Below are 27,494 nucleotides of genomic sequence, written 5' to 3'. Positions count from 1 at the left end.
ATCCCACTGTTGCTCCTTGTGATCTTGGGCAACTCACTGAACCCTCTATTGCCTCAGGTACAAACATAGATTGTGAGCCCTCCTGTGACAGAGAAATATCCAGAGTACCTGATTGTAACTCACCTTCAGCTACTACTGAAATAGGTGTGAGCAAAAATCTACATAAATAATAAAAGTGCTAACCTAGTTTATAAAAATAGTGCTTATGCCCAGAAATCACAGCTAACTTTAGGTGCAACCATTTTCACCAACTGAAATGTGGTACAAATGTACATACCTAAATTAGGTACACATCCCCTTCATTCTAATAACAACGTGCATAAATATTAGGAATGCCCTCATTTCACCCAAGACCCTCCCATTTCTGTGCCCTCATTTTGAACTCATGCATAAAATTTAGGCATGGATTCTATGCCCAAATTCATACACGTACATCTCAATTAAATCTAATTAGTGCCAATAATTGGTTAACAAGCAAATTATTGGCACTAATTAGCTCATTATTCAATTAAATTGCACACGCTTTAGCAACTTTTATAGAGTTCAGAGGTAAGCGCACAGTCATTGGGCTCCTTTTACAAAGCTGCACTACCATTAGCGCATGCTGAATACGAAGTAGCCCATGAGAATAGAAGGACTTCTTCACATTTAGGGGTTCTTTTATTAAGCAGCACTAAAAAGTAGCTGGTGGTAGTTTTAGCTTGTGGGTTTCCTTTGCGCTCTGGCCACTTTTACCGTGGCTGCAAAAAAAACCCCTTGTTTTCAATGGAAGCAGTAAATTGCCTTGCGCTAATAAACACTTTAGAGCTATTTTATAGGAATACTGTTGGATCTGTTGGATACGCATACTTCTGCTATTAGGCCATATTATTTGAGCCAAGCATAATCTAGGTTGAGCATGTAATCGTCATCGATCCTAGTTATTTTTTTCAACTTTTCATTTTTCATTGTTTCCCCAAAACTAATATATAACAAGTACTTAGCTCTACTTGTTCTCAAAATCTTCTTAAATCCCTCATTGCGGGGTGCAGATAAAAGCATAATAGGAGATGCTTCAAACCGACATGAATCCATATTTCGCCTAAGTCTGTCTCAAGGTCAGTCTCCTTATAAGTTCTCAGTCACTGAGTGGATTCATGTCGGTTTGAAGCAAAACAATCAAAGATCCTGCAGGCTAAGCCATAGTGTAATATTTGAATATGTTTACTGCTGTAATTGTCTGCTACTACTACTAATCATTTCTATAGTGCTACCAGTGTATGCAGTGCTGTACACATTACATGTAGGTACGTTTTCTGTCCCTAGAGGGCTCACAATCTAAGTTTTTGTACCTGAGGCAGTGCAGGGTTAAGGGGTCCTTTTACTAAGGTACGCCAAAAAATGGGCTACATTAGTGTAGGCCCGTGTTTTAGGCACGCGAAGATCCATTATTTAGCATGCCTGTAAAGAATACCTTTTTAAAATTTTTGCCGAAAATGGACATGTGGCAAAACAAAAATTGGCGCACGTTCATTTTGGGTCTGAGACCTTACCACCAGCCATTGACTTAGCGGCAAGGTCTCATGCGGTAACCATGCGGTAATCGTCTATGTGTGTAGAATGCCGATTACCGCTCGGTTTCTGCCACATGCAGAAAAATAAAAATTATTTTCCAGTGCACATATCGGATGCACGTAAAAAACAAAACAAATTTACGCATGTTGGGCGCACGTAGGTGCCTATGCGGCTTAGTAAAAGGGCCACAAAGTGACTTGCCCAAGGTCACAAGGAGCTGGAGTGGGAATTGAAGCCAACTCACTAGGATCAAAGCCTGTTGTACTAACTATTAGGCTACTCCTCCACTCTATTATATTTAATTACTAGCTACACCTGCCTCTGCTGTTATTTTGGGATTCTTGTTTTGCAAAGGTTTACCTTGTTTGTATGATGTACAAGATCTTACTACATGGCAACAGGAAACATTTTATGGCCTTTGTTGGTGGCAAGGTATTACACCATATGCACTTTTCCCAGGTTCTGGAGAGATACTGTGAATGGTTTCAAGTTAATTTGAATCCATTACATAGCAGTAATATACTGAAAACAAGTTGTTTTTGTTATATGAGCCACAGGTGCAGTTTACTACATTGGCTTGGAAATGGGAGAGGTTTATAACCAGGTCATGCAAAGTAACACATTTTAATGCAATAATATTTACTGCTCTCAGCTGCTTCCAAAAGCTTTCAGTGAAATAATGCAGACGGTTTGCTTAAATATGTTGAAATAGGGTCTGCAAACTAGACATGTGGAAAGAATTCAAACTCAGACCAGACAGATTAGAGTGTAATAGAATTTTTTCAGGGAATTTTTCCTAAATCTACTGTGGAAACTTGTTGCATCTCTTTTCTTGCAGGTTTACCCCCTGATTCTTTAAAGGTTGACAAAAATTGTGCGTGGACATTTAGGCATGGCCCCGATTCGTGTGCACAATTTAATAGAATAATGAGCCAAGGGCTTTTAAACAAACAATTATTGGCACTAATTGGATTTAATTATGGATTTGCATGTAATATTAGGCTGGGATCCACACCTAAAATTTATGTGCAGCCTGAAAAAGGGGGCACAGAAATGGAAGGTCATGGCATTTTGGGGCAGAATCAGGGGTGTGGTTTTAAATTATGTATGTAAATTATAGAATAACAGTGCTCCATACGTAAATTTAGGTGCAGGCATTTGCACCATGTTTTTGCATGGCCTGTCCACTTAAGCATTATTCTTTACACTGTGCTGAACTTTAGGCGTGGCTTATAGAATACCGCGTAAACGGGTTTTAAGCAGAATCTAGCCATAGTGCACATCTCAGTAAAACTTGAAAACTCTAAGGAGTTTCCAAAAAATTCTGCTGTGAAAAGAGACAAAACTGGCATGAAATCCTCTCTGTGAAACCCTCATGCAGCCCTGGGACCTGATGAAAATTTGCTCGTGTTGTGAGCATATCAAAAAGTCTGCATTGCATGGAATACACTATGCATTGCACTTAGATAAGCTTATTACCATATATTTTAATATAGTGTTTGTCCATGTCTTCCACATGAGTTATCTTGCAATCTCAACCCCTCTCTGTGCTTAATAACGTGCACACACACCACCCACAATAACTGTATGATTAGGTGCATGCCCCCAGATTCTATACAGAACGCCTCTGCGCCTGAAATCCAGAAAAATTCTATAACAACACATGTAACTTAATTGGCTTAACAAGCTAATCAGTGCTGATAACAGTACATTACAAGCAATAATGAGCACCAATTGATAATATTTGAATTTACACGCACAACTCACTAAGCATATTCTGTAACACACTGAGCCTAACTTCTAATGTGTGTAATCAAAAAGAGGCATGGTTATGGGTGGGGAAATGAGCACTTTTGTGGGCATTCTGAAATGTAAGTGTGTAGTTCTAGAATATAGCCTTCTGTGGCTAAATCTATGCACTGGGATTTACGCCATGTTTTCATTGGTTTAAATAGTCATACGTAGTTTTAGGTGCTGAGGATATCAACAAAGGGTATTCTATATAGCACACCTAAATCTAGGCGCCGCTTATAGAATATGCTTAGGCAAAAATGTTTTCCATGTGGTTCTTTTAGGCACCATATATAGAATCCCCCCATGATGGCTTTGCTGCATCATCCCTTATTAATTAACTTTCAGATGCCTAGACATCCCCCGTATATCATGAATTAGACTCAACAGTCATCACTCCATCATCCTTTGGAGAAGATTCTATAAATGCTTAAAGTGTATGCTGATTCTTTAAATTAGTGTGCTGTCAGGACCTATTGGTTTTTCTTGACTGCAACTGCTTGTTTATGTTATTTTAATAAAACTTGCTGTACCAACCTTTCTGACAGACAGGTCAGAGCAATGTACATAATAAAAATTATCATCAAAATATGAAAGAGAAAGAACTCCATTGGTAGTATAACTGTATCACACAACCAGAAGATAGTGATGTAGTCAGAAGCGTAGCCAGGCTGAAGGAGGGGGGGGGGGGGGGATGGAGTGTTGCCATGATTTGGGTTTCTGCCAGGTACTTGTGACCTGGCTTTGCCACTGTTTGGAAAACAGGATAGTGGGCTAGATGGACCATTGGTCTCCTCCTCCCTGAACACATTAATTGATTTAATTTGCTTACTTTATTTTTGTCTATTAGATTGTAAGCTCTTTGAGCAGGGACTGTCTTTCTTCTATGTTTGTGCAGCTGCCTTGTAGCGCTATAAAAATGCTAAATAGTAGTAGTAGTAGTAGTGGTGGTCTGACTCTTATGTTCTTATGAGGGAGCAGAGAACAAGGTGCGTTTTTTAAATGTGACAGATCGCATAAACAATAGTCTGTCGCGGAAGTCCGTTTGGGGGAGGGGCCGCTTGCAAACCAGCCCATTAAGACCCAACCAGAAATCATTAACCAAAAGCTACAGTAAATAGGTGAGTTTTCAGCATAACCTTACATTTCTTTAGAGATAGTTTCTATCTGGGAGAGCATTCCACTATAAAGGTGCAGCAAAGAAAATAGCTGATTGTTGGGTGGACTTTAGGTGGGCACTGGCTGGAGAGGGGAGGACCAAACGTTGTTCATGGACAGAATAGGGAAAATAACCATGATCATATAGAGTAGTCAAAGAGGATAAATAATGCAGAAGACCCTCATACCGTGTATGATGAGTCAATACAAGTATTCTGAATTGAAAACGGTAACGAATGGGTAGGCAATGTAAGTTTTTGTGAATAGGTGAAATATGATCATATCTCCTGGCCTTACAAACAAATCTGGCTGCAGTATTCTGCAATAGCTGAAGAATTTTAATTTGATATTGAGGAATGTCAGCATAAATGATATTATAATAATCTAACTGTAAAATGATGAGGACATTCAGAAAGAGGTGCTCTGTTTTGCTCCCAAAAAGTTTCATACTAAGTGACTGACTGGCCTGCTAAACATTATGCCTAGGGCTTTTTTTCAGAGGATACTCAGGGGTACTGGCACCTTCTCCGTTGCCTACTAAAATAGATCCATGGTCCTCAAATATTAATGAAAGAGTCCAAGCTTTGCACACCAATTGGCTTCCTATAGATTCTGTGGTTGATTGCAGAGGGCCTGAGTATTGTGGAGTGAATCCCTTAGTGATCACCACACTCGTGAAGGATGACCTGGCATTTGAGTACCAGCACCTTTTTTGCTAGAAAACGTGCACTAGTTATGCCAGTCCTGACAAAGCCAACATAGCAGGTTAAAATATTCTTGTAAAGTTAAAATGTGATGGGATCTCACATAGCCACAATGCATTAGGCAGTAATGTTGCACAGCTGTTAGAGCAATTTTCAAAACTGAGCAGGCAGGTGCAAAAAGTACCGGTGGTGATCTACACAAAGTTTTCCTGTGGATACTTTTGCTCACAACAAATGTGTGTGTTGTTGTCTCATCACCTTCACCCCCGCCCCTCGCTCCAGCCTAATTACACCTTGGGAATGCCTCCATGGCAGACTTTTACTCACTTAGGAGGCTGGCAGTTTTCTCCTTACATGCAGAGAGTACAAAAAAAATAAAGCAAACAAAAAACATTCCAGCTTTGGCAGTTGTGCTGAATTACATCATTGAAATCTCACTTTCATTTGAATAGTACTTTTTCTTTATATATGTTTAAAGAATTGTCTGTAGTCTACTGTTACATATATGACATACAGCAAGTAGCCAGGGTTCAATCTTCTATAAGGAGCAAAACAAACATATTTGCAACTGCATGAACCATGTCCTGGGCTGTATGCTAGAAATTTCTTCTCTCCCTCCCCCCCTACCAACACATGCATTTTAAACACAGTGGAGAAAAGTCTATTTTGAATACAACCCAGATGCCTTGTCTCTACAAAATTCCTGATTCTTGTGAATAATTTTTTTTTTTTTTTTTTTTTTGGGGGGGGGGGGGATATCTGGAAATACTCTGCCCATGCCGTCTTTTTGCATGCTGCAAGAAGTATACTTGAGCTGGCTTGAAGCATATTTGTCTTTCCCCTTGGAGATTCCTATACTCATTAATTTGTTTTTGCACATTTATGAATAATGCAAGAGTGCAGAAAGTAAGTGAAAGCTTTGCTGTTCTCCGAAGCCTTTACAGGGCAATTAGATGTGTGGAGGGTGCCTAGTAGGAGACTTTTCTATAAAGGAATGTAAGTGCCTACTTTACTTATAGAATATATTTAGACGGAAGTGTTTTCTGCGTAGCTTTTTTAGGCACCTTATATAGAATCTGGCCCTTAGTGCCAGCTCCTGCACCCAACTGGGAAGGTCCCTATTTACTAAGCCATGCTAGAGGCGTGCTAGCATTTTAACATACAGTGGGGGAAATAAGTATTTGATCCTTGCTGATTTTGTAAGTTTGCCCACTGACAAAGACATGAGCAGCCCATAATTGAAGGGTAGGTTATTGGTAACAGTGAGAGATAGCACATCACAAATTAAATCCGGAAAATCACATTGTGGAAAGTATATGAATTTATTTGCATTCTGCAGAGGGAAATAAGTATTTGATCCCCCACCAACCAGTAAGAGATCGGGCCCCTACAGACCAGGTAGATGCTCCAAATCAACTCGTTACCTGCATGACAGACAGCTGTCGGCAATGGTCACCTGTATGAAAGACACCTGTCCACAGACTCAGTGAATCAGTCAGACTCTAACCTCTACAAAATGGCCAAGAGCAAGGAGCTGTCTAAGGATGTCAGGGACAAGATCATACACCTGCACAAGGCTGGAATGGGCTACAAAACCATCAGTAAGACGCTGGGCGAGAAGGAGACAACTGTTGGTGCCATAGTAAGAAAATGGAAGAAGTACAAAATGACTGTCAATCGACAAAGATCTGGGGCTCCACGCAAAATCTCACCTCGTGGGGTATCCTTGATCATGAGGAAGGTTAGAAATCAGCCTACAACTACAAGGGGGGAACTTGTCAATGATCTCAAGGCAGCTGGGACCACTGTCACCACGAAAACCATTGGTAACACATTACGACATAACGGATTGCAATCCTGCAGTGCCCGCAAGGTCCCCCTGCTCCGGAAGGCACATGTGACGGCCCGTCTGAAGTTTGCCAGTGAACACCTGGATGATGCCGAGAGTGATTGGGAGAAGGTGCTGTGGTCAGATGAGACAAAAATTGAGCTCTTTGGCATGAACTCAACTCGCCGTGTTTGGAGGAAGAGAAATGCTGCCTATGACCCAAAGAACACCGTCCCCACTGTCAAGCATGGAGGTGGAAATGTTATGTTTTGGGGGTGTTTCTCTGCTAAGGGCACAGGACTACTTCACCGCATCAATGGGAGAATGGATGGGGCCATGTACCGTACAATTCTGAGTGACAACCTCCTTCCCTCCGCCAGGGCCTTAAAAATGGGTCGTGGCTGGGTCTTCCAGCATGACAATGACCCAAAACATACAGCCAAGGCAACAAAGGAGTGGCTCAGGAAGAAGCACATTAGGGTCATGGAGTGGCCTAGCCAGTCACCAGACCTTAATCCCATTGAAAACTTATGGAGGGAGCTGAAGCTGCGAGTTGCCAAGCGACAGCCCAGAACTCTTAATGATTTAGAGATGATCTGCAAAGAGGAGTGGACCAAAATTCCTCCTGACATGTGTGCAAACCTCATCATCAACTACAGAAGACGTCTGACCGCTGTGCTTGCCAACAAGGGTTTTGCCACCAAGTATTAGGTCTTGTTTGCCAGAGGGATCAAATACTTATTTCCCTCTGCAGAATGCAAATAAATTCATATACTTTCCAAAATGTGATTTTCCGGATTTAATTTGTGATGTGCTATCTCTCACTGTTACCAATAACCTACCCTTCAATTATGGGCTGCTCATGTCTTTGTCAGTGGGCAAACTTACAAAATCAGCAAGGGATCAAATACTTATTTCCCCCACTGTATGCTAACCGTGTAGATGCCCATAATACTCTTATGGGTGTCTACATGGTTAACATGTGCTAAAAACGCTAGCGCACCTTAGTAAACAGGGCCCTTAGTCTGTAAACTGGCTCACGTATGTGAATAAAGTTAGGACATCAAAAGTTAGTCCTAACTTTATGTGTCGGTCTGAATATCAGCTAGTGTCGCACATGTCCAGCATTGAGTATCTGGGGGTTAGTTGAACCTGTGGCTGTGAGCGGCTTACAACCCGTTTACTACTGTGGGCTGAATATTACCCTCATATATATGTGTCTTGTGAATCCAGTCACGATTCACCAAAGCTCCTGCCATGAACCCACCTACAGGCAGGTTACTTGAAGCTGTGCATCTTCTTTTTAATGTGTGTACGTGAGGTAATTTTATAAGAGACTTTTATCATGCAGAAAACAAGGTTTATTTGTGAAGAAAACTACAAGTGGAGAGTAATTTTATCAAGGAGTTTTCACATATGTCTAGCAGTGTATGCATATATTGTGTCTCTTATAAACTTATTAGGGATGGTCAGCCAGAAAATGTTTGTTTTGTGTTGTTTCCTGTGTTTACATGTATTCTCATGTTATTCGGGGTTTTCTGGCCATTTTGTTGTTACCAATTAGAGCACTGTATGGGGCAATTCTACAAAGGATGCTAAAAATTAGATGCTAAAGATTTGCACACTGAGACAGTATTCTATAATGGCACCTTTGTTCAGGTTCAGTTTATTTGATATACTGCAAGTATGTTGAAAGTGGTTTACAAAAATATTAAAATATGAGGGAATGGTAGACAAACCATGACATGAAAATGATACATTAAACAAAAACACAGGCATACACAAGTGAAAAGTAAAGGGGAGAGATACAAATCATAAGCAGGAGAAGTGGGGAGGGAAAAAATAAGAGGAGGGGGTCGTATACATTTTCTTTGCACGTAAGCCATTCTAGAATACTAGCGTACGTTGGCAACATACACCTACAGTTAAACATGACCACTTATGGCTGCTGTATGGCAGGTGTAAACATTCATGCCTAAATGCAGCAGTTGTGCATTTAAGTGACAGGATTCTAGTTGGAACGTCCATGAGTCACCCATTACCCGGCCACATCAACACCCCCTTTTCAGATGTCTGCTATAGAACTTACATGCTAAGTTTATGGAATAGTTTGCCTGATGCAGTTACGTGGATAGCTGCTAATGTACAATTAGTGGTAGTTAACTCCAATCATTGGTACTTAGAGATATCTGGTGGATATGTGCTAAAATACAGCCATTTTGGACAGCAGCCTGTGCATTGGTACAGCAAATCACTGGAGTCCACTGTGCCAAAACCATGCAGATTTGAAACCAGAAGGACATAAGCATTTTTAAAGCCTGTAAAATTACATTGGCAGCAACATGGAAAACCAAAGACATGCCTTCAATGAGCACAGTTAAGATCAAGTTGGATTGTATTTATTTAATGTCCAAACTTTCAGTTGTGCACAGAAATGTAACGATGCAATTTCATAATGTTTTGCCGCTTACAAATCTTGGCAAGACCTAGAAAGAAATGAGAGATTTTCTTGAAGTAGCACATAGAACGAACTGGAGACCAGTGAAGATGTCCTATATAATAAAAAGCACCTCCAACGTTCTGAAGCTGACTCCATGGCAGTGAAAGGTTGAAGGGTTCGTGCTACCTCTAACGCTGTATCCATCTCCTGAATTGACGTCACGTACTTCCGGGTTCGTCACAAACAGCACTGACCAACCACAGCATAGCAGCACAAGGCACAACCTCAACGTCTATAGCCTTCCCTTTGAGTTCGTTCCCTTAGAGTCCTGCCCTTGCGGAAAGAGGAAATGGCGTCAGCAGGCGGGACTCAGAGGGGACATAGTCGAAGGGAAGGCTACAGACGGGCAGGGCTTTCAAAGACGCGGCCGCTTCGACAGAGGTAAACAGGGGAATGAGGAGAATCGATGGGTTGCTGGAGGGGGGCAGGGGAGCGAGGAGAATCACTGGGTGGCTGGAGGGGGGGCAGGGGAGTGAGGAGAATCACTGGGTGGCTGGCGAGGGGCAGGGGAGAGAGGAGAATCACTGGGTGGCTACAGGGGGCAGGGGACAGAGGAGTATCGCTGGGTAGCTGGAGGGGTAGCAGGGGACAGAGGAGAATCATGGGGTGGCTGGAGGGGAGGGGGCAGGGGACAGAGGAGACACACTTGCACCCAGCGGTCTCACTCTCTCTCTGTCACACACACACTCGCACATTCACTCTCTCTCTCTTTCACAGCAGTCACTCTCACACACACTCTCTCAAACATACACACTCCGAGAAAAACCTTGCTAGCACCCGTTTCATTTGTGTCAGAGGAGAATCATGGGGTGGCTGAAGGGGAGGGGGCAGGGGACAGAGGAGACACACTTGCACCCAGCGGTCTCACTCTCTCTCTGTCACACACACACACACACTCGCACATTTACTCTCTCTTTCACAGCAGTCACTCTCACACACACTCTCTCAAACATACACACTCCGAGAAAAACCTTGCTAGCACCCGTTTCATTTGTGTCAGAAACAGGCCTGTTTTACTAGTAGCTATATAAAGGAAGGTCACAAGGATGGAAATTGGGAATTTCTGGAAGGAGAGCAGGAGGGTGGGAGTTGACAGAGGACTCTTCAACTGTATTATTGCATTTTGTAGAACAATGTGTTATATTTCTGTCAAAAGCTCATAAATAAAAATAGAAAAAAATTATTGGTACTTGACACCAGTCAAACACCAATTAAGGTATGCATGTAAGTGATGAATACAATAACTGTGTGTAGTTTAAAGAACGAGGAGCTATGTGGAAAGATGGCACATTACTTCAGAAAGACACTGTCAGGTTCTCAGGTTCAGAGCCCGCGGGGCCGGGCTCTGGAGCAAACGTGAGCCCTTGGGCTGCTGCTGAGGAGCGACAGCAGCAGGCAAAGCCCACCAACCAACACTGGGCAAGCACACTGGCAGGGACTGCAGGCACTGCCCAGGGAAACGGTACACATGGACTGGAACACTGGACTGGAATTCCCCGGACTGGAGGCCACAGGACTGGACCCCCCCCCCCCCCCCCCCCCCCGGACTGGAACACTGGACTGGAATCCCCCAGACTGGAGGACACAGGACTGGAACACTGGACTGGAGCACACCGGACTGGTCCACACAGCTTCACCTGCACTTAGCTACTAAGCCCCCCCAGGAGTTGAGCTCCTGGGTTCGAGTAGCCGGCAGGACTTACTGGATACCGGATGACACCGGGACCAGGACTGGAAACAGAAGTGCTCCTAAACCTAAACTGATCTACGTGCTCCCAAGCCCTAAACCAGCAGGAGTGTCCCTAACAGTAAACTGATAAAAGGACTTCCTAAGCCCTAAACTAAACAGGAGCTCCTAAGCCCTAAACTAACAGAGCAGGGAACTAAACACAAAGCTAACACAGGTGCTACTAAGCACCAAGCTACAAGCAGAGCTCTACACTAACAATCTAAACACAAAACTAACAAGCTACCTAAGCACTGCTCTAGCAAGCTAGATACAAAACTAACAAGGTGCTTCCTAAGCATTACTCTGGCAAGCAACCAGAAGAGCTCCTAGCACTAAAAGGGAAGACAGGGGAGCCACAAGGAAAAAGCAGGGAAGCAAACACATAAGCCAAAAGTGCTTCTAAAGCACCAAACACCAACAGCAAAGACTGCAATGCTCCCAATAGCACAAACACCAGAAGTACTTCTAACAGCAAACTCTGCAGTGTTCCTAACAACACCAAACCCTGAAGTACTTCTATCAGCAACAGAGCTTCCAAAGCCCTACACACAGCAATGCTTCCAAAACCAAGAGGTAAAAGCAGGGGAACCAAAGGGAAAAGCAGGAAAGCTAAACACACAGACACCAGTGCACACTGCACTAACACTAACCTGGCCCTTAGCAAAAGCAAGCAGGGAAACTAGACACAAAGTCAGAAGTGCACACTGCACCACCCTACCCAAAGCAAACACCACCGTTGCAAAGGCTCTGAAGGAAACAACACCACTTCCTTATCAAGGCCCTCCCTGATGATGTCACACTCCCTAGACCTAGGCAAAAGCACGCTGACCCAGAGAGCACACTGAAACCCATAGAGGCCCAACCCACACCAATGCAACACCGTGAAGCACTTGAAGCCAGTACACCCAAAGAGAGGTAGAGCTAACTCCGTCCACACACACAGCTGTAGTAAAGTGAAACAATTAGCCCCATGCTGCTGGAAGCTGCCAGCTCAGAAAGAACAGACAAACGAAACAGAAGCCAGCTAAGAAGCTGACCCCCAGGAAAGAGGTAAGTTTGAGAGGGGTTCTGACCCCAATCATAACAGACACATGCTCTTTCCTGCGTTTGTACATGTGCACTAGCTTGTTCATGCATACTGTTTCACGATTGTGTAGTGGTTCCGGAATTCAAGATGAGTGGGATAAACACAGAGAAACACTATATAGAAAATGGACGGAATCCAATTAAAGCAGACCTTAAATGACATCAAAACTGGAGTGAGCTTTGATGGCAACTTCAGAGGTTGGGAAGTAAGAGCAATGCTGGGCAGACTTCTGTGGTCTGGGTACCGTAAATAGCAGAAACAGGTCAGGATCAAGGTTGGGGTGGGCTTTAATGGCAACTCCAGTAGTTGGGAAGTAGGCCTGGTGCCAGGCAGATTTCTATAGTCTGTGCGCCAGAATTGGCAGGAAGAGACAGATTTATGAAGAAGTGAATCCTGTGCAGAGCGTCGGATTCCATTCTGGCCACCTTGTTGGGCAGACCGGATGGACTGTGCAGGCCTTCATCTGCCAACATTTACTATATTATTATGTTACACTTGGGAAGGAGTGCACAAATGTTCTGAAATAGGGTGTGCTCATTTCACATAGTGGACACTATTTCCAAAGAGTGTTCATTATTATTGGCAAATGAAAAAACACAAAATGTCCTATTTTTTCTTCTTGTATTTTTTTGGTAATGACATCCAACCACATAGTATATGTCATCGAGATTTGATATGTTGTTGCAAATGATAGCCCATCCCTAAAAATTACTCTAGATATACAAGGTGTGTTCTGGGATGATGTTTGGGTGGAACCGACAAATTTGCGATTTATGTGTGTACAAGCAATAATAACAACTAATTGGCAATAATTAGAATTTAAGTGCACAACTCACTAAGGGGTCCTTTTACTAAGGTGCGCTGAAAAATGGCCTGTGGTAGTGTAGGCATGGGTTTTGGGCGCACGCAGAATCATTTTTCAGTGCACCTGTGAAAAAGGCCTTTTTAAAATTTTTGCCAAAAACGGACGTGCAGCAAAATGAAAATTGCCGCTTGTCTGTTTTGGGTCTGAGACCTTACCGCCAGCCATTGACCTAGCGGTAAAGTCTCATGCAGTAACTGGGGGATATTGACCTACGCGTGCCAAATGCCACTTGGCGTGCATCCGATACGCACGGCAGAAAATAAAAATAAAAATTCTTTGGCGGTGTGTATCGGACGTGCAGCAAAAATGAAATTATTGCAAGAGACACATGGTAGCCTGTGGTAACTCCATTTTGGCACATGTTGGGCACGCGTAGACGCTTACGAGTCTTAGTAAAAGGGCCCCCACGTGCATTCTTTAATGCAGTATGCCTAACTTCTAACATGAAACTCACATCCACTTTATCAGTCCCAGATTTTTTCCACCACATTAACTATCAAAGTTGTTCCACAGTTGCCAAAAACAGGTTAACTCTTGCCTCAGTAGTGCATATATTGTCCAACAATAATTTTTGGCAATGCATACAGCACTAACTTCTTCATCGGCTTTATTACTTTTATATCCATGTATTCAATGTACTTATCTTTAGTATTTGCGGACTGGAGGCATTAAGCTGTCCGACATGAATGTTTCGCCATTAGGCTGTATCAAGGACTTCCCCCTTACGCCGTTCCAGCACCAGCTTGACTAATTTATCAAAGGCAAAAAGGGGCATGGTTATGAATAGGGACATGGGCGTTTCATGGGCATTCTGAAATTTATGTGCGTACTTATAGAATATGGCCCAGTGCGCCCAATTCTACACACCTGGATTTATGCCACATTTTTGTTGGTGTAAATGGAGACGCATACGTTTTAGGCACTGATATATCAACTAAGCATATTTTATTTACCATGTCCTAATCTAGGCGCCGCTTATAGAACATGCTTAGTTGGCATTGATTTCCATGATGATTTTTTTAGGTGCCATATATGGATTCTCCTGCTAAATGCTAAAAGCCCTTAGGTATAGAATAAGCTTTTATCATTTAGCATGCGCTAATTCCCTTAATGCACAGGGCAACAATGTCACTTGGTGAATTCCCTTCTTAACTTGTAAGTCAGTGGGAATAACAAGAAGATTTTGCTATGAAGATCATACAGCACGTGCTGGAGAATGGAGGATGAGGGAGGAATAAAGGTACACCTGCAGAAAGTGTACAGAAATTTAGGGAAATGATTTATATGTCATTCATAGTAGCAACAAACCTCAGCCATCCCGAGTGTTAAACACTGAAAAGGCTTCAGTGAGGAATGAGAAAGAGAGAAGCTTTATGTTTGTTTGTTTGTTTGTTTGTTTGTTTGTTTGTGGTTTGTGGTTTGTAGGAAAACCTGACACTGAGCTGTGAAGTGTGGAAATCGACTAACATAAAGATTTTCCTCCTAGGAATAAAAGTTATGAACTTTCAGGCACAGGTTCAAATGACAAACACTATATACAAAAGGGTGTGGATATTGTTTAGGCTATGGTACTGCTAGGAAGATTCAGAGGAAAATGGACTGTTGGAAAAATGCATTACTGCTGAGGCCCTAAAATGGTTAACAATGTTGAAAGCCATGTCTCTAGCATTTGAATTCATCCCAGAGGACCATGAGGAAAACTGCTTAAGGTTAGAGAAAGTTCAAATGACTAGGACCCTACTGATATACTCCAAATGAAAGCACCCTGCCACAGTTTTAGAGGTATTTACATATACAGTGTATAACGAGAGAGAGAGAACTCTCTTTATATTAGGTAGATTTTATACAATATGCATATTTCTGTGTATTGTGGCATTTATAAATCCACATAAATGCCACAGTAAACAAAAAGGGGGGAGAACAAGTGAAAAAATTCTAGAAGATACAATAAAAGACAACAAAGAAAAACAGCATGTTGAGTGCTTCATTTCAACCTTACCCCAAACTAAGGGCTCTATTTACTAAGGTGCACTGGCATTTTCTAATGTGTGCTAAAAATTATCGTGCACTAACATGCCTATGGTGCAGCTTAGTAAACAGGATGTTAAAAACCTCTGATCAAGATGCCATAGCCCCTTTACCCTCAAGGAAAATTCAACAATCTCAGATTCAAAGGTTTAGTATAATTCTCAAAACTTTCAATCCTATGATATACTATCAGGTTATCCTGTGATTGGATTTCACCTGCTGAAGCTGAGATTCCAAATTCATAACGTTACTACCAATCGCTGCAGAACCTCCAGTGGCTGTATCCTACCAACATTCTGGATCAATGTAGGAAGGACTTTCGAAGACATGGTGTAGAGGGCTTCCAGGACTTGCCATATCGATCTAAGGAGCGGTAAAACCTCCAACGGAGCCACTGTCTGCCTTTCCAGCATCTCCTCTGCTGGCACTGCCTCCAAAGATGCTGCCAATGATGACATCACACCAAGTGAAACCACAACCTTTGACTCACTCACTTCAACCGGAGACACAATGGCTTGCAAATTCCAGCAAGACCAGGCTGAGGATACAACCTGGGAGGCGGAGTAGTATTGGGACCCATCGCCCTAAGTGAAATTTCACTCTTGAAGCTCAAGCTCTTCTCCCTGCCATGAGCAGCTGGTTCACCCTAGGAGGCACTCATGAATGATGTGATCTCAGACTGACACAATTGGGGAAAAAAACAGGGTGAGTCGAGGGCTTCCCAGGATGCTTCGGCATAGTGATAGGAAGGTAAGTACAGAGAGAGCTCAAACATGTCCACTCGCTGAAGAGGCCTCATAGGCAACTTTTTATAAAATTACCCTTCACATGTACACACATATATTTTTCTCCTGACCAATATACAACAAACCCTCCATTCTCCACCTCCATCAGGATCACCTATTTTCACTGCCACTAAAAACACACATGTTGTGAAACCAAATGAGCACTTTCAATTGCTTTGAAAATACTCTTTGGTGGATTAAGTCACTCTAGATATCTAAACTCTCCTTGCACTTGTGTAGGTTCAGACTACAATTTGAAAATACATCCCTTTGATTTTTCCTTTATATATATATATATATATATATATATATATATATATATATATATATATATATATATATATATGTATATATATATATATATATATAAACCACAGAGGTTGCATTAAGAGTTTGGCAATTCATTAAGCTGTATGCAGTCTAGTAGGGCAAATGGTTCACGGCTGATTTTATACCAGTGTACAGGCTAAGGGTTTCCCCCCCCCCCCCCCAAATCTGTGCTTTGCTTTTTTCCTTTGACATGTTTATCAGTGAGCTAATATTTACTAAGATAATGTTACCCAGATCCAAAGCCATGTTATTTTTCAGCAATGTTGTAAACAAGTTGTTTATCACAAGCTACCAACATGGTAATCACTTTTCTGAGTGTCAACTATCAGCTTTGCACACTGGTCCAGTACAAATGTTGACACTGAAGCTTTTAACCAGATGGTCAGAGATTCAGTGGAAAATAGTTAATAATTACAGCTGAACAGAATGCCTCATCAGAGAATGCAAACACAAGCAGGCACTACCTGTCCAAGCTGCCAAACTCATCAATATCGAGATTTTCACATAGTGGAACCCTCCCCCTCTCTCATTTGGGGCAATTCTATAAACCTGGGCCTAAAGGTATGCACCCCTTATGCATGTCAAAGGTACCATGGTGTAGAGGAGTGGAGTGAAGGAGTAGCTAAATGGATAGTGCAGGGGGATGAGAACCTAGAGAACAAGGTTCAGTTCCCAATGCAGCTCCTGGTGGCAACTGAGCAGGTAACCGAAGGCCAGCGCCCAGCACTAACATGCAGGTGGTAAAAATCCAAATGCAAGGGTAAAAAAGTGAGTCTTCAAGACGTTAAGTTGCAATATTCAGCAACTTCTTGGGGGTCCTCATGAAAGATTTGGAAAAGTCTTGTTATAGCAGAGTCACTATCCAGCATCATACTACCCAGTGGTAAAGTTCTACAGTGATGTCCAACTTTTACATTACCTCTCCTCTTTCTTATCATGCCTCTTATTCTAATGTGGCATGTGCTTGCCTGTCTTGTCACTACTAGAAGCTGTACTGCCTTCCACCAGTCTTGTCCTCGAGCTACTGGTTTCCAGGTACATACTGTCCTTTCCTCTCTTTCTTCTATAGGAATAGTTCCACATGCTGCATGCCTAGTTTCACTAATGCTGTCCCCTGTTGTCCTGTAATACTTCATTTTTCTTCTCTGGTGTATTCTGCTTATCCTCGCCCCACTGTCACTCCTTTTTTCAAGACTGTTCCTGTATCCTGTGCTGTGTTCTCTTTTAATTGTACTGGACAGTAGATGGATAACCACCCCCTTTGTACTTATTATCTTTTCTGGCAATGTAATATGAATGTTTATGACTGACTAACTACTAAGTGGTTAGGTACCTGTTGTCTTGTTTCTGCAGCCACTGCTTCTCATTCCCTATGCTAATGTCTCTAGCATGTTGTTTTTCCTACCTTTTTCCCAAGACCCAAACTTTATTTCACCCCTGCCAAAAACGGTCTAACTATTTTGCTAAGAGTGATATTCCTGATAAATGTTGCATTTTTTCTGAAACTGAGACTTTCTTTGCTTGTTTCTTTACCCCTGGTCTTCAGTCTGCTGCCAATGCTAAGTAGATCCACAAAATTAGATATGATTTGATACTACTTGTCATTTCTACTACTGAAGGTTTAAATGCCATATCTGAAGAAGTAGCTGCTAATACTTTAATGACTCAACAAAACCAATTAGTTCTTGAGTCATTCCTGGCTGCTTCTGGTGGGGGGGGGGGGGGGGGGGGGGGTAAGGTCATCAACCAATTACTTGATTTCAGAAGGAGAATGGAAACTGAGGCTTTCCCTGTAAACACCTCTTGGGATTCATGGTTTTCATCCTTGTTCTCTTGGTTTGGTAATTTAGGAAGTGTGTTTAAAATACTGTTGTTCATTGTTTTGGGTATGTTCCCGTGTTTACCCATCTTAATTTTTTATTTTTTGCGTTGCTGCCTATCCTGTTGTAAAAATATTGTTAATACCCAGAATTTCTTTCTCCAACACCATACTGATGCTGATGTGCTAGAACCAATTTCCACTTTTTCCTTCTGATTTGTATTCCTTCCCTCTTCTTTTTGTATTTCACTCTCCTACTCCCTCCTTTTTTCCCTCTCATTCCACTCACGAAGATTCTTATATCCTCATTAACTCTCAGTTTTATACTTTAAGTTCTATCACTCAGTAGTGCAAGGTTTACTGCTGTGATAATTAGCACTGGTATAGTTTTCTTCATCTTATGGTTATGCTATATATTGTTTGGTAATGTTTAGGTATATTGAGGCTGTGTGCTTCCCTCCTCATTTTTGCTACCATTTAGTAGTTGCTACTCTTTTACCATTCCCTTTCTTTTGCTGTATGCTCTCAATTTTGTATTCCAAGTGATTTTCTGGTTTCGTACCCTTTGCACAGTGGTCATTCTTCATGGTCTCTGACTATGATCTCCTCCCAGGTATTTAGTCCCCTTGTGGTTTACCTTCTCTTTTCCCCTATGCTACACCCCTTGTCTAGAACCCCTAATATCCTTTTTTTCTGGAGGAATGGCGCATTGCCATTCTCCTTTTGGGGGGGGGGGGAGTATCAGTGACCACCAGTGCCCTCTCAAATAGATGGACAAAGAAGAACCAGGCTGGGATTATATGCCATTACAGGGTTAAGTTGCTGGTAATAAATTGCTGAAAAGATATATTTATTTCTGACACACAGGTCCCTTTTTAAAAGGGACTGCACCTGACAGTTGACCTGTTTTTTCATCTGTTTTTCTGAGATATGAGACATGACGTGACATATCTAGTTCATGGAACAGTGCAAAGCTAGTACAAAAATATAACATGAGTACAGTGATAGAAAAAGCATACAGAGATTTTTAAAAAATGAAAGGTTATGTGGTTGGAAGCTTGCAGTTAGCCAGTTGAGAGACTGTCCAGAATGACGGTTGAACCCCTGGACAAATGTCAATATCACAAATGTCAAGAGTAAATGTCAAATGCCATGCGATAATGTATTCCAGCCAGCCCTTAGCCAAATATATGCATCATTTCTGCAGAAAGGGAGGAGTTAGTTTTCTCTAGCTGGGAAGTCGGTTAGTGAAGTCTTCTCCTCCTTTGACCTTTTTTCTATTGCATATGCCTTGCTTAGCACTGCATTTCTAACCTGTTTTATTCTTTGCTTCTTTCATAATAAACAACAAAGATATTACTGCACATTTCCTCTGCCTTGTTTTATTTTCTTCTTCTACTTTTCTATAAGTTACTAAGTTGTTGTTTTTTTATATATATGTAACAACAAATATCTATCTATCTATCTATCTATAAAACAACTAAGTAACACAGAAAATACAATACAAGGCAGAAGGAATGTACTGTAATATCTTTTTTGTATTGTGGTACCTCAGTGGGTGGGTCTTGTGGGTGTTGGGGATATGGAGAGGCAAAATAGAAAGGGACGCCCAAGTTTTGCTGAGGACGTCCTCGCAACACGTCCCTGCGAAGGGGCGGGGAAACCCATATTATCGAAACAAGATGGGCGTCCATCTTTCGTTTCGATAATACAGTCAGAGACACCCAAATCTTGACATTTAGGTCATCCCTAGAGATGGTCGTCCCTAGACTTGGTCATTTCTGATTTTCGGCGATAATGGAAACTAAGGACGCCCATCTCAGAAATGACCAAATGCAAGCCCTTTGGTCATGGGAGGAGCCAGCATTCGTAGTGCACTGGTCCCCCTGACATGCCAGGACAGCAACTGGGCACCCTAGGGGGCACTGCAATGGACTTCATAAATTGCTCCCAGGTACATAGCTCCCTTACCGTGTGTGCTGAGCCCCCAACCCCTCCCCCAAAACCTACTACCCACAACTGTACACCACTACCATAGCCCTTACGGGTGAAGAGGGGCACCTACATGTGTGCACAGTGGGTTTTGGAGGGCTCTCATTTACCACCACAAGTGTAACAGGTGGGGGTGGGTCTGGGTCTGGGTCTGCTTGAAGTGCACTGTACCCACTCCAACTGCTCCAGGTACCTGCATACTGCTGCGATGGACTTGAGTATGACATTTAAGGCTGGCACGACATATTTTTAAAGTTGTTTTTTGAGGGTGGGAGGGGGTTAGTGACCACTGGTGGAGGAAGGGGAGGTGATCCCCGATTCTCTCTGGTGGTCATCTGGTCAGTTCGGGCACCTTTTTGTGCCTTGGTCATAAGAAAAACAGGACCAGGTAAAGTCATCCAAATGCTTATCAGGGACGCCCTTTTTTTCCATTATGGGTCGAGGACGCCCATGTGTTAGGCATGCCCAAGTTCTGCCTTCGCTACGCTTCCGACATGCCCCCGTGAACTTTGGTCATCCCTGTGAAGGACAGCAGTTGGAGACGCCCAAAATCGGCTTTCGATTATGCTGATTTGGGCAACCCTATGAGAAGGACGCCCATATTCCGATTTATGGGCGTCCTCCTCTTTCGAAAATAAGTCTGATTGTGTAATTTCTCCTCCGGTTGGGAGACTCACTGCTGCCCCATAGCGCCTACAACTTTCAAAAAAAGAAAAAGATACTAGGTCAGAGTCAACATCAGCTTATGCATTCCACACCAGCTGCTATGGAGATGAGGCATCTAAGCGCTGCAGCTGAAAATAGCTCCAAGTCCGTGACCTGGAGTTACCTGACATAAAATCAGAACCGATTTTTCCAATAGCTGGTTGTTAAATCTAGTGCACAGTACTTAGGAGACAAACGTTTTGTGCAATAAAAGCAAGACTTTCAAATCTCCCCCAGGCCTCAAGCACTCAAAAACTGTGCTCTAAACTAAATGTTTGGCAAACAACAAGGACAAAATTAACTCTGAAGGCACTACCCAAATGACAAAAACATATCACTGGGAACATCTGTGATCTAATCCCTTTGTGAAAATTGAAGAGGTTAAGCAATCACCTCATAAACACAAAATAGTAAATACGCTTTGGAACAAGTACCCTTATCCAAAGGATGAGTATAGTGTCTGCTGAGAGTCCTGTAAATGCTTAAGTACATTATGTTTAGGTGTTTGTGTATTATTTCCATTAGTTTCAAAGTCCAAAGTTGGCTGAATTGGCTTTTAACTATAGGAGTTTGATCGCATGCCAACATTTAATGGCTACTTGCTTTTCTTCTCCCTTCAGGTACCTAAGCCAGACTGTACCAGAAGAGACTTCAATAACAGCAAACAATCAAAACAGAGAGAAATTAGCTACTCTGAAACAAGCCTTAAGCGCTATGGGATTTAACAGCCTGGTAAGTTATGTGAACAGAATGTACTTCATGTTTGGAACCGCCCTTTCATTCAAGTAAAAACAGACCTTAAGTAACTCCTTTTCGAAAGAGCTCTGGAAAATCAGCTCTGCTTATTTTTCATATATTAACATAGCAATGAAGCAAGTGCATAAGATCTCTTGAGCGAGAGGAGAGAGAGAGAGAGAGAGAGAGAGAGAGAGAGAGAGAGAGAGAGAAGTATAACGATTTGTGATTGCATTCTTTTTCAAAGTATGCAGAGAAAAATATCTGAAAGGTAAATAAAACTGGGGGCAAGTCAATTATATAGAGATCAAGTTTGAAAACCTGCAAGCAGCTTGCAGACATGTTGGTACTGTATTTCCATAAATTTTCAAAGGAAGGCCTGCCACATTTTCCCTTTGAAAATCCAGGTGATGTGTACACAGATATGAAAGTAGTGATCATCCACTTCAACAGCATGGGAGCAGGTGCAAAGTGTTTGGAATGTTTACTGTTGCTCTGTAATTATGTGAGCCATTTTGATAGGTTCAGAAAGGTATAATATAAATGTTCATAAATAGATACTTAAATAAGAAAGCATATGTACTGAACATGAAATCACCCTGTACATTGTTCCTTTCTCAACTTAACTTGCCCTTTTTCCCCATAGCTGATATTCAGCCAGGAGCAGTCAGAGTTTTTAGGTCCTCCATGGCTGTATCTTGTTATATGTCGGTCGCTAAAACTTATGCAGTTAAGTAGGAGTGGCCTAGTGGTTAGGGTGGTGGACTTTGGTCTTGAGGAACTGAGTTCAATTCCCTCTTCAGGCACAGGCAGCTCCTTGTGACTCTGGGCAAGTCACTTAACCCTCCATTGCCCCATGTAAGCCTCATTGAGCCTGCCATGAGTGGGAAAGTGTGGGGTACAAATGTAACAAAAATAAAATAGGAGAGCTATTTATGCAGCCCAACTTATGTTGTTATCTTATGTGGTTAAGGGCTGAACATCATCACTTAATCGCGTGTCAACTCTGCTTACAAGTTCGTCGGTGCGGCTCAGGCGATAACCATGAATATTCAACAGGCACTAACCACTTAAGAGCCACTGAATATTCATGGTTAGCAGTGGAACAAGCAACTTAAATGACCTAGAGCCTCTCCGAGCCATTTAAATTGCTTTGAATATAGGGTGAAATGTATTTTAGCTGAACCAAAGATGCTGATATACTAACTCATGGGATTTCCCCTGAATTAGAAGACTCTTTGTAGTAAAGATTACCACAGATGCAATTGTGTTTATTTATTTATTTATGTTTATTTCAAACATTAACAGAGTATCATGGTAGTTTATAACAACAAGGTAAAACTTAAACGGAAAATAAGTATCATGCATCGGAACAGAAAGCACAACATCATAACAAACACCCAGGACAAAAAGAACACAGGATGGTGGGAGATGCATAAAACAACAAAAATAATCTAAGCAACAATTATTATATTGGGACACAAAAGAGAGGCTCAAGAATAAGAAGTGAAATTCAAAGGTAGGAGAGGTCAGTCATAGACCCTGGAGAAAAAAAACAAGATTTGAGAAAAGCTTTAAACCTGACAGTAGAAGGTTGCAAATACAACTTTACTGGAAGCCAATTCCAGAGACAAGGAGCCAAGCAGTGCAAAACAGTCGAGCAGATAGAATCCGGACATATAGAAGATACTGAGGGAACAAATAACAAGTTTGTATTAGATGACAAAGAGCACTTCCAGGAGAATAAGGGATCAGCATCAATGAGAGATAAGCGGACAGGCCAGTGTTACAAGACTTATGAATGAGAGGTAAAATCTTGTGTTGGATATTACTAGAAACAAGAAGCCAATGCTGGGTTTTCAAATCTGTTGCAAATTTTTATTTATTTATTAGGATTTATTTATCGCCTTTTTGAAGGAATTCACTCAAGGTGATGTACAGTAAGAATAAATCAAACATGAGTAGCAGACAATTACAGCAGTAAAAATATTCAAATATCAATACAAAGTATGGCATAGCATACTACTTACAATGTCAACACAATACATAATAGAACATTTTAATTGACAGTGTAGGCTATAAGCAAAGGTGGAACATATAGATAGGTAAGAGACTAAGAGCAGTTAGAAAGTAAAGTGACTAATTTAAAGAAAGTTGCACATGAGATAAGAGAGATGGTTAATATATAGATAGGTAAGAGAGTAAGAGGAGTTAGAAAATAAGGTGATTAATTTAAAGAAAGGTGATAATGAACTATAGAGAAGTTGGCAAAAAAGTAAATATACCCCATTGGAGCATAGTTCTCTTTTCTTGCAGGGAGGTGGTTAGAGAAGCCCTTTTGGTGTGCCTAAATCTGCAAAATTGAAAAGATGTGTTTTTTCAAAACTACCATACTTATCCTGGTACCAGATGCTACTACTCAGACAAATAGCGCTGAGCAGAGCCAACCATCCCTCCCATTAGCATTGCAAAATTCCTGAATCTAACATTTTAAAACTTTCTGGTATAACCTTTACAACCTCCCAGCTGCATTGTTTAAGAAATGCGTACTGGATTTTTCCTTAATCTTAGAAGATTCTATACCACCAAAATTTTGTCCTTTTGTGGATGACTCAAAGGTAGACAATACAGTGGATACCTTAGAGGGAGTAGAAACCTTGAGAAGGGATTTCCAAACATTTGAAGAATGGTCAAGGGTATGGTAGTTAAAATTTAATTAAGCTGAATAACCTGGGGATAAACAATTTAAGGTTTCTTCGAATATCACTCAAATGCTATTGAAAATAGAAACCTGTTATAGTGAAAGTAACTATGCTTACTATATAGTATACTGCAAAGCTAAAGAGCTGAATAAAGATTAAAAATAAATTTAAGAAATTATATTCTAAATGAAATGAACAGCGCTCAGAACTGGGTACATGAATGCAGCTGACAGGCAGCTATATCACCACCACTACCGGCATCATCGCACCGTCAACCCTCCCTACCTACCTCATGACTCATTGTAATAGATGACATTCTTAATGGCAAAAGTTGTACTTAACTTGAGGTGACTAAGTGCGAATCTGGTAGAGCGCTCAGTGCAGCTGCGTGTTGTCCCAGATCTTTAAAATTCTTTAACGTGCTTCTTTTTATTTTTCATTTGCTGTGTGGTAAAGTGCCCATTTCTTAAAATCATATGTGCCTTGGCAATTTTCTTTTCCTCGCTCTCAACATGTAATTACATGTTTCACCCTCTGGCATCTTCAGGAGAATGAAATCTAGAAAATAAAATCTTTATTCAAAACCATATCGCTATATGCTAATCTATTATAAAACATCTTGAAATAATTGAAAACACTACACTTATAGCGACCACTCGGAAGGAAACAGTCCCCGTGCAGGTCGGCAAAACGCCCACACATGCGCAGTGATGTATATATATTTTGAATGGACCAATTACAAATGTGTGACTGAGTGAAGAAATATTTTCTATGATTTGTTTTAAATTTACTACTTTGTAGTTTCATTGCATGCCCCCTAGTCCTGGTATTTTTAGAAAGAGTGAACAAGCGATTCACATCTACATATTCCACTCCACTCATTATTTTATACACATATCTCTCCTCAGCTGTCTTTTCTCCAAGCTGAAGAGTACAGTCTCTTTAGCCTTTCCTCACATCCCCTTTATCATTTTCATCATCCTTCTCTGTACCTCTTCTAATTCCACTATCTAGTTTATTTTCAAAAGGGAAGGACGCCCATCTTCCGACACAAATCGGGAGATGGGCGTCCTTCTCTCAGGGTCGCCCAAATCGGCATGATCGAAAGCCGATTTTGGGCGTCCCCAACTGCTTCCTGTTGCAGGGATGACCAAAGTTCCCGGGGGTGTGTCGGAGGCGTAGTGAAGGTGGGACTGTGGTGTGCCTAACAAAGGGGCTTCCTCAAGTGATAATGGAAAAAAGAAGTACATCCCTGACAAACACTTGGCCAACTTTACTTGGTCCTTTTTTTTTACGACCAAGCCACAACATTGTGCCCTATATGATCAGATGACCACCGAAGGGAATTGGGGATGACTTCCCCTGACTCCCCCAGTGGTCACTAACCACCTCCCACCCTGAAAAAAATAACTTTAAAAACTTTTGCCTTTTTTTTTTTTTAGAGTATGGGTGAAGGACCTCCTTCGCTATGCCTCTGTCCCTACGACGGCAGTTGAGGACGTCCTTTGCTGTTTATTCATATTTTGCTCACACCTTTTTCAGTAGTAGCTCAAGGTGAGTTACATTCAAGTACACTGGATATTTCTATGCCTCCGTCCCTGCAACAGCAGTTGAGGACGTCCTTTGATGTGCCTCTGTTCATGCGACGGCATTTGAAGATGTCCAAAATGTGGATGTTTGTGAGAAGGCTGTCCATGACTAGATGTTTCTGTGAGAAAGATGTCCATGCCTGCTATGCCTGTGACACCCCTTTATTTATTTGGATTTTGGATCACAAGTAGCAGTAGTGGGATTTGAACCGGCCACCTCTGGATTGTAAGACCAGGGCTCAGGCCACTCCTCCACTCCACTCCCTTGAAATTTGGCCATTCCTGTGGGGGGGGGGGGGCAGTATGCAGGTCCCTGGGGGGGAGTTATATGTGTGTCAGTGGAGGCATAATGAGGGTGTGGACGTCCTTCTTTCAAACATTTTGGACGTCCTCAACTGCCCCCCCCCCCCACAGGGTTGGCCTAATTTCAAGGGAGTGGAGTGGAGGAGTGCCCTGGTGGTTAGAACACTGGTCTTGCAATCCAGAAGTGGCCAGTTCAAATCCCACTGTTGCTACTTGTGATCCAAAATCCAAATAAATAAAGGGGGTGTCAGAGGCATAGCAGGCATAGACATCTTTCTCACAAAAAACATCTAGGCATGGACAGCCTTCTCACAAACATCCACATTTTGGATGTCCTCAACAATAGCGAAGGATGTCTTCAACTGCCGTCGCAGGGACAAAGGCATATCAAAGGACATCCTCAACTGCCGTTGCAGGGACGGAGGCATAGAAATATCCAGTGTACCTGAATGTAACTCACCTTGAGCTACTACTGAAAAAGATCTGAGCAAAATCTAAATAAATAAATAGCGAAGGACGTCCTCAACTGCTGTTGCAGAGGCATAACGAAGAACATCCTTCACCCATACTCTAAAAAAAACAAAACAAAAGTTTTTAAAGTTGTTTTTTTTCAGGGTGGGAGGTAGTTAGTGACCACTGCATGCCTTTTTCCATTCAGTTAGTGCATCAGTTAGTCCACTGCACTGTCCCCTGGGGTGCCCGGTTGGTGTCCTGGCATGTCATGGGGACTACTGCACTACAAATACTGGCTCCTCCCATGACCAAATGACTTGGATTTGGTCATTTTTGAGATGGGCGTCCTCGGTTTCCATTATAGCCGAAAACCGGGGATGACCATCTCTAAGGTTGACCTAAATGTTGAGATTTGGGCGTCCCCGACCGTATTATCGAAACAAAAGATGGATGCCCATCTTGTTTCGATAATACAGGTTTCCACGCCCCTTCATCGGGACATCCTTAGAGATGGGCGCCCTTAGAGATGGTCGTCCCCGTTCGATTATGCCCCTCCACATCTTTTTTGAGATGCAATGACAAGAATTGCACACAGTATTCGAGGTGTTGTTGCACCATGGAGCAATATAAAGGCATCATAATGTCCTTATTTTTGTTTTTCAATCCTTTCCTAATAATATCTAACATTCTATTTGATTTCTTTGCTGCTGCCGCACACTGAGCAGAGGGTTTCAACGTATCCATCAACAATGAAACCTAGATCCCTTTCCTGGTTGGTGACTCCTAATGTGTACCTTGCATTACATAACTATAGTTTGGGTTCCTTTTTCCCACATG

General features: G+C 42.0%; 1 protein-coding gene across 1 annotated transcript in view; it reads left to right on the top strand.

Annotated features, from left to right (window-relative positions):
• Nucleotides 1-27,494, top strand: part of MYO16 (myosin XVI) — a 481,895-nt gene that overhangs the window by 188,005 nt on the left and 266,396 nt on the right. Inside the window, exon 16 of the mRNA XM_030202479.1 lies at nucleotides 21,496-21,607. Coding sequence (XP_030058339.1) covers nucleotides 21,496-21,607 — 112 coding nt within the window. The remainder of the gene's footprint in view (nucleotides 1-21,495; nucleotides 21,608-27,494) is intronic.

This window comes from Microcaecilia unicolor, chromosome 4 (assembly GCF_901765095.1).
Source record: "Microcaecilia unicolor chromosome 4, aMicUni1.1, whole genome shotgun sequence".
In the NCBI taxonomy this organism is placed as follows: domain Eukaryota; kingdom Metazoa; phylum Chordata; class Amphibia; order Gymnophiona; family Siphonopidae; genus Microcaecilia; species Microcaecilia unicolor.
The sequence above is the reverse complement of the archived record's forward strand: the minus strand, read 5'-3'. Positions and strand labels throughout refer to the sequence as shown.